The sequence below is a fragment of the Sciurus vulgaris genome, assembly GCF_902686455.1.
Source record: "Sciurus vulgaris genome assembly, chromosome: 1".
NCBI classification, from domain to species: Eukaryota; Metazoa; Chordata; class Mammalia; order Rodentia; family Sciuridae; genus Sciurus; species Sciurus vulgaris.
In genome coordinates this window covers 119785544-119801077 of record NC_136461.1, presented here as the reverse complement: position 1 = coordinate 119801077, position 15534 = coordinate 119785544, and the positions used below count along the sequence as shown (strand labels likewise).

The 15534-nt window shown below is 36.2% G+C and overlaps 1 protein-coding gene across 1 annotated transcript; it reads left to right on the top strand.

The window, feature by feature from the left end:
- Window positions 1-7209: 7209 nt before the first annotated feature.
- On the top strand, window positions 7210-8142 carry OR10X1 (olfactory receptor family 10 subfamily X member 1; the record flags this gene model as incomplete). The annotated part of the gene is made up of 1 exon (XM_079102528.1): window positions 7210-8142. One exon carries the CDS (start codon window positions 7210-7212, stop codon window positions 8140-8142), a length of 933 nt encoding a protein of 310 aa, XP_078958654.1.
- Between the last annotated feature and the right edge of the window lie 7392 nt (window positions 8143-15534).

Sequence of the window (15534 nt, the reverse complement as noted above, 5' to 3'; positions counted from 1 at the left end):
AAGAAAGATCAAATGTCCAAAAGCAGGTCAAAAAGTAAACAAGTTGTAGACTACTCATAAAATGAAACAATATCTAGCAGTAAAGAAGAAGTATGCACTAATAAAAACATGGAAAAGTCTTAAGAGTATTATTATGTTGAGCAAAAGAAGAAACAACAATACTCTCCCATTTATGAGTTCACAGAACAAGAAAATTTTCTGATGGTTATAGAATCATCTCATTGATTACTTTTGGGGCTTTGATTAGAAATACCCAGGAGGCAACTTTCTAGGTCCTACATTTTGTGTGATGGAAATTTTCTAGTCCTCACAGTCAGATTTGGTGACCTATGGATATACATCCAGCAGACTCCTTGAATTCTACACTCCTTGTCTATGCATTCTCTCTGTAAACAACACCTCAACTTTTAAGTAGATTTGTTTTATAATGTAAATTGCACATAATAAGGCTCAACAAATCTTAGATAATGGTTTTACATTGAAGAGAGAATGAAAATATATTTGGAGTTTAGAGAAAATGTACATTGTAAAATTACCTTGTCTTATGATGCTTTTTAAAAATGAAATGTGATGTTCATTTTTGGGATGAGTCATGTTTCTCTGTTTTTATTACTATCATAAACAAAGTCCTTATTTCTGTTTTATGGCGACTATGTAATTTAAATAAAATAAAATATTAGATATGGTAGTTCCTAAAATAAGACAGATTAAGATGAGTAAATTGCATATTATATTCTCAACTGTGTCTCACCTATGAGTTGGTATTTTTTTTTCTGATATTAAAAATTTGAGACGTGGTCAGAGTTAGATCATTTATAACTAAAATTTGAAGAATTAAATGATATAAAACTGAAGATGTTGATTTATCAGAGAATGTATGTTGTTTTATCATTATAGGTTAAGATATTTTTCTCTTGCTGCTTTCAAGGTTTATTATTATTATTTTATTTGTTTTTGATGTGTATTGGTGTGGATTTCTCTTTGTCCTATTTGTGTTCACTCAGGAAGGAAGTAGGAAATATCCACAAAGAAATAGAAAAAGTAAGGAAAAACTAAATGAAATATTTCTGATGTTCCTGTGTTGCTCATTGTCAGCTCTACGACTGGGACGTCTGCTGCAACAAGAAAATACAGAGAATTCATCACTGTAGTTTCCTTTTACTTTCAAATTTTCTAAATTCTTGGACTTCTTGCCCCCTTCTGAGATTATTTTTAATATATGCTTTTTGTGTAATGTCTCTAATTTTTAGTTATACTAATTGATAGAAATGGGGAAAATACTTTTTCTCCATCTTCCTAAAAGTAGAAGTCATGTCGCTGTCAGGTTTCAAGACAGTCTTCTAAAGGGAATGTGTAAATCCACACCTTTCAACATTTTCAGCTAGGTAAACAGAGAAATAAGTAGTTAAAATATGTAGTAGACTGAAAGATTTCATTAAAACTCTAGGTTTACTGGGCGCAGAGGTGCACACCAACCCTTCAGGGAGGCTGAGACAGGAGGATCTCCAGTGCAAAGCCAGCCTCAGCAATGGTGAGGTGCTAAGCAACTCAGTGAGACCCTGTCTCTGAATAAAATACAAAATAGGGCTGGGGATGTGGCTCAGTGGTCGAGTGCCCCTCAGTTCAATCCCTGGTACCAGGCCCCCCAAAGCACAAAAACAAACCTCTATGGCCAGAGGTGATTGAGAACAATGGTATTTTGATTTATATTTCTGAAAAGATAAAGCTAAGATTTTGCAATAGATGGATAGTTATAATTAACATCCATGTAATACTAATCAAAATAAAACTTTCGGAAACTGAAAATTTGTATCTAAATGCAATGCAATGACTGTCTTTTGCAAGGAAGTAGAAAAAGGAACAAGTAGAATTATTTTCTAAGAAATAATTTAAAATGATTTTTGATGATAGAGCATTTGACTGTAAACATGAGCACACAACTTGAAAGGAATTCAAAGAATTGAGTAGCACTGATATAAATACATTCTCCTTCAGTGTTTTTCTATATTTCTGTGACTAAAGGTATTTGGTGTTCCTATCTATAATCTAAAACATTTTGCAAGAAAATTGACCCTGAATTGTTTTGTTTTAGCAAAAATAAATGTTAGTCATGGATAGATAAGGTAATTTTTTAAAGTAATATTTTCATTCAGGAATAGTTTTACATTAAAATTTTAATTGATGGCACCTACACTGGTTCTGTAATTTGGCTTTTGTGAATTGTGCTTCTAATAGTAAACATGAGTATTTATGTACTGTGATAGAATGATGATGAAGTATTCCTATTTCTCTACAACCTCTCCAGTATTTATTATTATTTGTATTCTTGAAGACTGCAATTCTGACTGGTGTGTGATGAAATGTTAATGTAGTTTTATTTGTATTTAACAAATTGCTAAAGATGCTGAACATGTTTTTATTTATTTATCTGACCATTTGTATTTCTCTCTGAGAAGTGTTTGTTTAGTCCATTTGCCCCTTTATTAATTGGGTCATTTGCTTTCATGGTGTTACGATTTTTGAGTTCTTTGTATATTCTGGATATTAATCCTCTGTCAAAAGAGTATGTTGTGAAAAGATTTTCTCCCATTCTGTGGGTTTTCTCTTCACATTCTTGTCTGCTGTGCAGAAGTGTTTTAATTTTTTAATACCATCCTATTTATTAACTTGGCATTATTTCCTCAGCTTTAAGGGTCTGTTATGATTTAGATATTAGGTATCCTCCAAAAGCTCATGTGTGAGACAATGCAAGAACTTCAGTGGTGAAATGATTGGGTTGCTAGATCCTTAAGCCAATCAGTGAATTAATACCTTAATGGGGATTAACTGAATGGTAACTGAAGGCGGGTAGGGTATTGCTAGAAGAGGTGGGTATGAGGGGTGAACCTTTGGGTTACATATTGCGTCTGTAGTCACTATGTATTTGGAACTACTGTACTGCCACAAGATATTACCAGAAACTGGAATTCCAACTTTGCTTTTTTTTAAAAATCCTTCCCATCACCCCTCCACTGTTAACCCTGGTCCAGTGGTTCTCATTTTATCCTGTTTGATCATTGTTAAGTGCTCAGCATACTAAAGTGCAATTCGTTTTTCATGGATACTATCTTATTTCCCCCACGGAGGTAGAACCCTTTTGTAAGAAGACACCAATCCTTATGTTTTCCTTAGGACTCCCACAATAATTACTGCAGTCTTTAACACAACATTGGTCCTTAAATATCCAGGAAGGGAGTCAGTGATTAGAGAAAGTGTGTTTGTAGTGAGTGGTGTCGAAGAAAATCAGAACCATACAGTAATTAAAATAGCAAAATGGATTTTATTCATGATACATTTCAATAGGGAAAAAGATATCTCAGTTTAATACTGGACTTAATTTTGGGGTTGGGGGATCTTAGAAAGGAATTCAGGGATGCTTTCTTAGTCTCTGAGCTACATTCTCAGTCCTTTTTAAAAAATTTTCAGACAGGGTCTTGTTGCTGAGTTGCTGAGGGTCATGGGTCTTGCTAAATTGCTGAGGCTGCACCCCTCCTACCTCAGCCTCCTGAGTCACTAGAAATTATAGATATGCAGCATTACACCTGCCTTGGGCTTAATTTTTAATACACTATGGGGCAATGAGCACTGATAATCATGAAACAGAGTTGGGGAATATCAGGATAAAACATTACTAAGAGAAAACATTAGGGGTTAAGGGGCATTTGTACTGAAGAGATCCAACAGGATTCTTGCTGAAGGCAGCCTGGGATAATTAGACATCACTTGGGGAATGGCAGTGGATGTGGAATTTGCTCAGATATCAAGAGTTCTCCAGTGTCAAGAATGGGGATTTCTTCCAAACTAAACTTTCTATAACTGGTCAATATGGGTACAGCAAAGGAGGATGTTGTAACCCACGATCAAAGTCTAAATGAGAAGCAGGCTTAGAGGAGCCTGTCTGAAGTTTGGTCAAGGACAGCAACTTTATCAGTGAGAAAGTGAATAGAATGAACATTGGGGTCACAATTTCATTTGGTCTTCCTGCCTAAATAAAACTGCCAAAGTAGCAGGAAAACCTTGTTATGGGCAGAATGAATTCTGCAAGTTTTAAATCTCCAGAGATTTTTCGAAGCATTTAAAAGTCACATATTACACAGGGCCCTGTACCTAATGAGAGCAAATTACAAAGTTAGGTGAGAAAGTTTTTGCTCCATCTGATGAAAGAGAAGAATAATCCCCTGGGATCTCCTAACCAGAACCAACTCTCTAGGGCTAAAGGAACTTCAGCTCTGATAATAATCAGACAGGAACTCTAAACTGGTAGAAAGTAAGTTTCTACCTGTTGAAATTTAGTGGATGGTAAGGACTGATCACAGTACAAATGGCCAAGCCCCACGCCTCATATCACAAAACTCTGGAGCCATAGAAAACTGAAGCTTTCACAAACTCAGAATTCTCTCTCACTTCCCACCTGGGAAAACTCTAATTCAGCAGTTGCAGTGACTTTCCTATGGTCACTAAATAAGCAGAGATAAAAGTGAGAATTCAGTCTCTTTTTTTTTTTTTTTTGGTTGGCGGGGGCAGTTGGAGGGAACCAGAGATTGAACTCAGGGGCACTTGACCACTGAGCCACATCCCCAGCCCTACTTTATATTTTATTTAGAGACAGGATCTCACTGAGTTGTTTAGTGCCTCACTATTGCTGAGGCTGGGTTGGAACTCCCGATCCTCCTGTTTCAGCCTCCCAAACTGCTGGGATCACAGGCGTGCACAACCACACCGGGTAAGAGTCCAGACTCTTAAATTAGTGCTTCTCATATGAAGTCAATTTCTCTTTTTTGAGTGGAAAACAAAACCTGCTTCCATCCTCACTGTGAAGAGTATCTTTTGGAAGAATGTAACCGTGACCGTGAATTGGTGTTGGAGTTTAAGAAAATATATGAGGTAGGAAACTCTTCCAGATGGATTAATTTTCTTCTGGTTATAATCAATTGTGATGACTAAAAGAAAGAGAAGAAAAGACCTGTTTAGAATTTGTATTGACGATTCTTTGCATTTTCAAAACACTTCTGAATTTATCGATGGCTTTGAAAGCAATCACTGAAACCTGATTGTGTCAGAAGCGGTAGTTTATGCTGTGTGAAAGCAGACTGTTTTCACATAGTGTGTTAGAAAGATCATGGGTTTTTGTCCCAAGGACTTCAGCGATTAAAACAGCTCTTCATTTTGCCAATATATTCTATTTGTTCCTTTGATATACTTTAGTTTTTAGTTTAGAGTCCACATAATCACCTTTCTTACAGAGCTATTATATAGAGTCAAGCAAGATTTAGAGCTGTGGTGTGTGAAGGTTTCTACCCATGGGATGAGTTCTTCCCACAGTTCAGGAAAAATGGAAGGGACCTATTGGGACCTAATATTTCCAGGAGGGAAGGAATTCTTTTGAAACAGTCCTGAATGTTGCAGAAAACTAATAATCAGGGAAAATGCCAAAATATCTGCAAGGGGATCTGGAAGCCAGGAAGACTTAGATTAAATTTGGATACTAAGGAGGCTTATACTAAAAGTCCTCATGAGGAAGCCCAAAGTCCTATAGTATACCCTTAGGCTAAAGAAGAGAAAAACACTCTGACCCCCTCAGAGATGATTACACAGATACAGACAAGAGGGTGGGGATACAATATAAGAAAGGGAAACTGGAAGGAGAAATCGTTGATAGGAGATAAGAAAAAGTTAGGTCATATGACAGTGTTTAGACAGGTCAGAGAGAACAAAAGAATTAAAGGAACCTATAAGATACAGTTCATGGGGTTAGGGGTCATTCCTAATTGGGTCATTTATAATTTACACCATTTTCCTACACTGCTCTGGCTGTCAGTGATCAGCTAGATTCGCCATGAGAATGCTTCCTCTTAGCCCAAACCAAATCTCATTGAAATGGAAAGTGTATTCATCCACATACTCACAAATTACACGCTGAATAACAAAGAAAACCAGACATGGTTCACAGATGAAGCACTTTTAAAAATTATTACTCCATCCATATAACATTTACTAAGAATTATTATCTCCTTAGGATGGCTTATCACCTTGAGAAAAACAGAAACATAGAGTTTGGCCTCTTTTCTCAAGGAAAAAACACCAATGAATGGAAAAGAATATTCAATTAAAGACAAGCAGTCTGATTCTATTTACAAACATGACAAAGAAAAATAATTGCAGCTGCCCTACATATTTCATAGCTGTCTATGCACTTCATACTTATTCTGTGAAAAGCAAAATCAATAAACATTTGAAAGAATTTGGAAAAATAAAAACTCTATAAGTGCTAGTTATTAAATATGTTGTCAAGAGGGGCAGGAAAAACAATAGCTCAATGGATGTGTAAGATATTAAGACAACTTGTTGCAGAAGTCACAAGAGGATGAGACTAAATCATATGTGGAGTTATTGAAGAGTTCATACAGTTGAAAATAGCCTTTATCATGTTTGGATGCTGATCTTGGCACTAAGGAAATGGACACAATCTCATTTGTCATCTGTACCACTCTTGCATAATGAGTCTGATTAGTAACACCATCACGTACTCTAATTAATCACTATTAATCCTTAGAGTCGTGATGTATCCTATCTTCTTTCCTTCTCTCTCCTTAGAGTAGCAGTATGGAAGCATGTTCTTTAATTTTCTTTAATATTTTAGGATTTAAATATCTTCAAAGAGGTATTGATGACTTTCGATTTCTCCAACAATTATAAACCATCATGCAAATTTAGTCCTAAAATGACTAGAAAATCAATTATTAATCTTTCCTCAGTAGATATGAACAGACCATGTATGATGTGGAAGTTGGTGTGTTGGAGCTTGACTCTATTAACCACTCATTGTTTTTTGTGGTGTTCAAAATCTTATCCAAATGCAGCTCTCCTAATGAATATCATTTGGAGTATTTTCTCCCTTACTATATGACCAAGAAGTAAAATTCTCTTAAAATAAGTCTGAGTATGCCTTTGTCCCATAAAAAGTTCTAAACAATTTGTTTCATAAAAGAACAAATACAGAATGAGGAAAACACATCACCTACATATGCACGTTTTTGCTACATAAAAAAGCAATTGGTAACTGTAGCTCTGATGATTTGCTTGATTCACATTACAGTTTTTATCTGCTGACATCAAAGAAGAATAGAGAATTAAATGCCTACTTTTTTTTTTTTTCCCCAATTTCAGACAATGAGGATTAATCAAACAGTCCTGAAGGAATTCATTCTGGTTGGCTTTTCTGCTTACCCACATGTACAGTCCCTCCTCTTTGTGATGATCTTTTGCCTCTACCTTCTCACCCTGGCAGGTAATCTGGCCATCATGGGACTAACTTGGGTGGATAAACTTCTCCACACCCCTATGTACCTCTTCCTAAGTGCACTCTCCTTCTCCGAGACCTGCTACACATTGGCTATCATCCCCAAGATGATGGTCGATCTACTGTCCAAGAGCAGAGGCATTTCAGTCCCAGGCTGTGGATTGCAAATGTGTTTCTTTTTGGGACTTGGTGGTACAAACTGTATCATTCTCACTTTGATGGGGTACGACCGCTTCCTGGCCATCTGCAACCCTCTCAGATATCCCCTCCTCATGACCAATGGTTCATGTGCCCGACGCGTGGCCTCCGCTTGGGCTGGAGGCTTCTTTGTCTCCCTGATAGAGACTGAACTGATATTCAGGGGTCCTTTCTGCTTACCAAACCTCATCAAACACTTCTTCTGCCATATGCGGGCAGTGGTGAGGCTGACCTGTAGAGACAGTGAGCTCACGGAGTTCATCGTAACCATGATCTCAGTGTCAGGCTTGCTGGGCACCTTCCTACTTATCATCTTGACCTATGTGCTCATCCTTTCCACTGTCCTCAGAATCCCCTCAGCAGAGGGCAAGCAGAAAGCCTTTTCCACCTGTGCCTCTCACCTCACAGTGGTCATCATCCACTTTGGCTTTGCATCTATTGTTTACCTGAAGCCAGAAGCCTCAGGGGGAGATGACTCACTCATCGCTGTCCCTTACACTATCATTACTCCTTTCCTCAGCCCCATCATATTCAGCCTCCGGAACAAGGACATGAAGCATGCTTTCAGAAAGATCATGAAAAAGACAGATGCCTTGAAAAAGTAATCTTGGGTCATTACTGCTGATTTAAAGTATGACTAATGTCCCCAAATGCACTGGAACATTTTCTGTGTGACCTCTATACCAAGTGCCAGAGGGTCCTATACTGTTTGCCCCTTTTCAGCCCGTGGGATTTGGGAAGCCAATGATTGAGAATGGGACTGACACCATCATGGGCACTTAGTTATAAAGGGAATTATCCACCCCTTCTACTTCCCACAATCAGAGGAAAAAAGCATCTGCTGATAAGAGGATCTGCCAGTCAACTTCTGGGTGTCCTGCACCATTCACAAGTGAGAAAAGGAAAGGATGCAAAAAGAAAAACATGACTACTGCACTGAGAGGCATCCTCAATATCTGAAAATATAAATGTTGGATTTTTCTGGGGGAAATTGTGATGCACTGGGTTGCACTTCCCAGAAGGTAAACCATTTCTGTCAAGAGATGTATAAAAACCATCAACTGGCTACTTGTACAAATCTGAATAGTGGCATGCACACATAGACATCAGATATATACACATGCACACACACACATATACACATTTGTTGAGTGTTCATGATATACTACTTACTAAATATTTTAAATAAGACTCTCTTCATGACTGTGGTCTTCCAATGTCTGCCAAATGGTAACTTCTAGGTATATGAGAAATCCTGAAGCAAGTTTCATCTGAGCCAGCAAGACACAATGCCTACAGGTTCAATGAATTAGGGAACCAGAGATGTGAGAAATGTGTCTTCATTTTGTCCACAGATATTCAAAAGCAAATGTTAATGAACTTCGTCAGGATATTGAGTTATTGTACAAAGTATTTGGGAATAATCTTATCAGGGTATAAGAAAAGGGGAAACCAGAAGATTACAGAATCCATTTTTCATGTTACCAGAAACAAAAACAGAAACACTGTGAAGTTTAAGTCACAGTAGAATAGTGAGTTATTGTACTGAAAATTCAGACATAAATGACTAGTGAATTTACCAAATCCTTTTTCAGTTATGCTGTTAACCAACTCTAGTTTTTATGAAAGTTATAAATTTTTGTACTGGGGCTTGGTAGATATAAAATTTATATGAAAGATATTGGAGTAATTTTTAACTCAACTATATGATGGGACTGTTATGAAGATCAATGAGATAATGGATGAAAATAGCTATGCATATTAACAGATTAAGGTTACTCCTGCTTTGACTCTTTTACCTGGGATATTTTTCGTGACACAGGTGCAGCTATTTTCAATCTGTGGTCACTGCCTTCAGGATCAGGAATGCTTCTTTTCCTTTGGCTCCACTCCTGACAATGTGTTATTCGATCTAGCAAAGATATAATCTTGAAAACAAATAATAACAATTCACTTTCTCATAGTGGGGGCAAAGAAAGTTAAGTCTAGATTCAAAACTGAAGGATGTTATTGTAAGTGACATAAGCCAGACATAAAAAGACAAAATATTGCCTTTTCTGTATCAAAAATGGAAGCTAACAATATTTATCTCAATGTAGAATTGTGATTACTGGAATCTGGGAAAGGGGGAGGGGAGGAGGAATAGAGGGAGGTTGGTGAGGGGTACTCAAACCAATTGGAAGGGCTGGGACTGTAGCTTAGTGGGACAGCACCTCCCTAGCATGCACAGGGCCCTAGATTTGACCTCCAGCACATCAAAAACTAAAATAGAACAAAAATAAAACTCAGAGGGAAGAAGTTCTAGTGTTCTACAGAACTGTGGGTTTACTACACAACAACCTGTTATATATTTTATGAATCTGTTATATATTTTAGGTTATATATTTATGTAAGAGAAGAGCTTGAAGTTTCCCAACATATAATAACCATAAATAGATCAAAACATTAACTGTTTTTATCAAGATACACTGTGCACATGTACTAAGATAAATACCCCCTAAATATGTAAAGTTATTTCATGTTAATTACATTTTTAAAAAATGTTTAAGGAAATGGAAATGTTTAGTCTCTTGGTTTGATATATTATATATGTGTGTTGAATTATCACATTGCACCCATAAAATGTATCATTAAAATTATAATACATAAATAAATAAATAAAGTCTAGACTTAGATTTCTGAACCTGAATTTAGGTAAATTAATCTGGTTTTGCCTGGTGTGTGGCAGGGATCTCTAATTACCTAATGTATATTAATACATTGATAAGCTGGAAATAAATAGTTACACAGATACTGGAAATATTGAAAGAGTTATTCATGTATGGGGATAGAATTACAAAACAGTTAGAAAAGTGAGACTTTTAGTAAGAGGTGCTAATAAAATATCATATACACATGGGGAAAAAATGTCCACAGAAAAAACAATTTCTGAGTATTAAAAACTTAACTCAAAAGCCCAAACAACAACTTTATTAAAAAACAGTCTACCTGGTGTGTGGTGATGCACACCTGTAATCTCAGCTCCTCTGGAAGGTGAGTCAGGAGGGTTGTAAGTTAGAGGCCAGCCTGGGCAGTTTAGTGAGATGCTGTATCAAAATACAAAGTAAAATAAAAATGACTGTGTTTGTAGCCCAGAGTTAGAACACCTGCTTAGAGGACCTGGGTTCAATTACTGTACTGAAAAAAAAAAAAATAAGTAAAAGACAATGTAAGAAGATGTCTTCACCACCTTCAAGCAGGAAATAGTGCTTAAACTTTCATTAAAAAGCTTAGCTAAAATTGAAAGATTATAAATCAAAATTGAAAAACTTTATTCATCAAAAAAGCATGACTGAGGGAGTGGGTGGACAAGCCACATAAAAAACCGTGAAGATACTGAAGGAATTAATTAGTATACATTTCAGGATAGTGTAGACTTTGAACAAGGACCAGTTGATGGCAGGACACATGAACAAACTTCTGGCTAAAAAGTTCTTCTTCTTTAAGATCTAGGTAGTGATTGGAATGTTTTTTGCTTCGTGAGAGAATCACCAAGCTAAGTATTTGTTTGGATGACTTTACGTATTTATGTTTTATTTAATAATATGAAGATTTAACAAAGCATTCCATAGAATGAAAGACAATGTATATACCACTAAGATCACTAAAAAGACTCTTCATAAAAAAAATATCCAAAAGTTCAATAAACATCTGAAAATGAGCTCAATCTCATTACTAAGCATAAACAATAAAATCACAATTTGGTACCATCACACACCCACTTGAAGGGCTAAAACTTGAAGGCTAGATTAGCTTGAAACTCTGGAAAAACAAATATCTCTGATGCTCACTATAAAGTGTATATTTGTTCAATCATTTAAGAAAATCATTTGGTATTATAAACTGATTCTGAAGATACTAATACCCTGTGGTCAAGTTTTTCTTCTGGTAAGGTCCTAGAGAGTCGTGTGAATATGTGAACCATAACCAGTCTATAAGGACTGTTCACAGAAGTATTATCTACAAAATGGCCAAAACTGGGAATTATTCAACTACTCATTCACAGAACATATGAATTAAGGCATATCTATATGTATCATCATACAGTAATAAAAGTGGATAAATTATGGCTATATCTTCAAGATACACATGAAACTCCTTTTTTCCCCTAATCATGTTTTTCTTCAATAATCTGGCAGAGCAGAGTTGGAGGACTTTGTGTTTGACCTAAACTCTCATTAGAATTTTCTATTTTTTTTCCAAGAAATTTCTTTAATGGGAAGCAAAGAAAGAAAATATTCCTTTGTGTCAATAAGCTATATGATAAGACATTAATGAAGGATCAAAAGAGAAGATAAATATCTGACTTCTGCTCTCAAGAAACTTAACATTCTACTTCTAGAGAAGCCAGGATATCATGACGTAGTATGGAATAAGGTTTATCCCAAGATTTAAGGGAGCATGGGAGAAGTACAGGACCCACTTGAGATCCTTACAGAGCTCAGCCAGGTTGTTGGTCACCACCCCATGATCAGATTATTCAACCTGTGTGCCTCAGGAGCATTTAAGAAGCCTTCTAAAGACAACCAGGGAGAGATTTGCTGTGGTTAAAACAAATCCCAGCTACTAACTTCAGTAACAATCCCTTTAAAGAAACCTGAATTTGATGGTACTATTCTACAGAAGTTTATGTTCTAGGGCATTTTTTACACAATCAAGTAATCAACAGGCTGTGTGTGTGTGTGGGGGGGGTGTGCTTAAATATTAGGTACATCAAGAATAGGACAGTTAATGTAAATACTGCTGAAAGTGTCATCCTTCTCGTGTGTCTGTGGGTATTACCCAAGTCTCTATCCCCTGAGAAACAGCATTAGAAACTTAACACTTCATAAATTTGGAAAAAGACAAATTTTGCTAAGGCAATGCAGCCAGTCACTAAACAAGTAAACAAGCAAGTGATAAAATCAAGACCTGGGGTTTCTTGTAGTGGGACTGGGAAGAGTATCTACAATATAAAAATGTCCAGTTACTAAGAAAATAATTATGTCATACTACAGAAAGTTTGACTAACTCATTTCCAGAAAAATCTAGGAGACAGAAATTGTCTGTGACACTGGCCAGAAGTTAAGTTCAAAATGAAAAGAACTTCAAAGTAGTCATTATGAATATATTCCAAATACCTTCCAATATCTGAAGAAAACCATGATTACAGAAATAAAGGTATCATGACAATGTCACGTCTGACATAGGATACTAATAAATCATAAATAAGAAGTTATAAATAAGAAATAAAATTATAAATTAGAATCAAATGGAAAACTCCAGAGTTGCATGTACAATCACTAAAATAAAAAAATGCACCACAGACAATAATAGATCTGAACTAGCAGAATAAAGAAACATTAAACCTGAGATTGATTCTTGTCTTGCCATGTGACCTCTTTCTCATACAACCACCCTGATGTCTACACCAGGCTGTAATGTAGCCAGAGGCCCTCATCAAAGGTCAAACATTTGGAAACATCCCATCTTGGACAAAACAGTGGGCCACATAAACCTCTGTTCTTTATAAAGTGCCCAGCATAATCCTGAAGTCCTAATAGCATGGCTCTAGTGATCCCTGCCAACTGTGGGCTGCTCAGCACTGCACTTCATGAAAGAGAAATAAAACTCTATCATACTTAAACCACTAAGTTTTTGGAGTCTTGATAGTTCAGATTGTAGGTGTATTGCTAACATAATTAAATGAGATGTTTATACCATTCTTAGGAAATTTTCCAGTATAACACATTGGGCCCTCCAGATCTATAGGTTCTGTGTCCATGGATTCAATCAGCCATGGATTGAAAATGTTCATAAAAATATCGGAAAGACAAAGATAGCAATTGCTGGTGAGTATGTGAAGGAAAGGGAATCTTTGAACACTACTGATAGTAATATGAATTAGAATAGCCTTTATGGAAAATAATGTGGAGATCTCTCAGAAAACTAAAACTACTTTATCCAACAATCCCACTATTGGGTATATATCCAAAGGAAATGAAATCATTATGTCAAAGAGACATCTGCCCTCCATGCTTATTGAATCATTATTCACAATAGTCAGGAAATGGGAATTTAAGTGACCATCCACTGATGAATGAATAAAGAAAATATGGTACATATACACAATGGAATATTATTCACTCCTAAAAAAGAATGAAATCTTGTTTTTCGTGACAATAGATGGAACTGGAAGATCATCATGTTAAGTAAAATAAGTCAGGCACAGAAAGACAAATACCACATGATCTCACTTGTCTGTTGAATCTAAAAAACACTGATTCCTTAGAAGTTGAGAGTAGAATGGTAGTTACTAGAGACCAGGGTAAAGAGGGATGGGGAAAGGTTGATCAATGGATACTAACTCATATATAGGAGTAAGAAGTTGGTATGCAGTTGCAGTGGGTGACCATAGATACTGATAATTCACCATATATTTCAAAAGGCGAGAAGTAATGATTTTCAGTTCAAAGAAATGATATGCTTGAGGAGACAGAAATGTTTTAATTGATCTAATCATTACACAATGTATGCATGAATCAAAGTATCACATGATACCCTAGCAAGAGGTGCAATTGTTACGTTTTTGTGTATCAGTTTAAAAATACATGTAAATCAAAAAGAAATAGACAAAAAAAAATAAAAATAACAAATACAATAAGAATTAAAATAATATAAATAAAAACAATACAGTGTGATACCTATTTTACATAGCATTTACATTGTATTAGTATTATAGTAATCTAGAGATGATATAAAGTATACAAGAGTATGTGTGTAGTTTACACGTGAATAATATACCATTTTATATAAGGGATTTGAGTATCTATAGATTTTTGATATCTCTGGGGTCCTGGAATGAAATCCCCCAGGGATTTCATGGGTCCATGGAGGAAATGCTCTGTAATTGGCAATTGTGCATTTTGGTTTTTCTCTGTACCCATAGGAGAAAGTGTAAAAGCAGCTCTTTTTGTTTCATTTCACTAATAAAAATACTTTAAAAACTTTTCTCACCACCCTCACCTTCCTGCAACTATCTAGTACCTTAACCTTTGGAACACTGTTTTCTTAGGATTCCTTTCTCAATTAGCTTTTGGTCCTTTTCTTTCCTTTTAATGCCAAAGGCCATTTCGCTTTTCTCTGTCTCTGCTCTCTGTCTCTCCCTCTCTCCCTCTCTCTCTGTCTCTCTGACCCTCCTAGAATCTGTTCCTCTGGCTAAATTAATCAAACATACTCCCATCACATTTGATAATTTTTGCTCCCAAGTTCAGAATCTAAAGACAGACCTGCTGTTCAGCCAACATTTCTAAGTTATTGCTGCATAAATCTGCCTCTTCCTTGAGCTTGGTATCTCATCCGTGGTTTACACATGTTGTTTCTCCTATGTTTTCTGAGAATTACCATCTTCTCATCACTTTAGGTTAAAATCTCAGATATAACTGCAATTCTCCAACTCTTTATGGTGCCAGCTAACTAATCTTTTGAAAAGTACTTACAATCCTGCATCGCTTAACAATGGGGCTGAACTCTGATAGATGCATCCTTAGGCTATTTTGATGTGTGGGAACATCATGGAGTGTACTTGCTTACACAAACATAGTTGATATGGATTAATCCCTCAACCTGGCCTCTTGATACGATTAAGAGACTTGGTAAAACATGAGATATGTGAGTTTGCTGCCTGCATAACATAGCCAACTGTTTACAGTAAACTCCTTTCTTTCTTTTTTACACATAGGAGTTCATTCTAAGGTACCAAAAAGTGGAGGCTGAGGATGTAGCTCAGTGGTAGAGCACATGCTTACCCTGGATGAGGTCCTGGAGTTATCACCAGCACTGGGAAAAAAAAAAAAAAAAACAACCAACCAAACAAACAAACAAACAAAACGAGAAAGTATGGAGAATTACACTGCTACAAGCATTAGGATACTGTAATATGCTGATTTCATGAAACCAGTTTAGGTGACCAACAGATG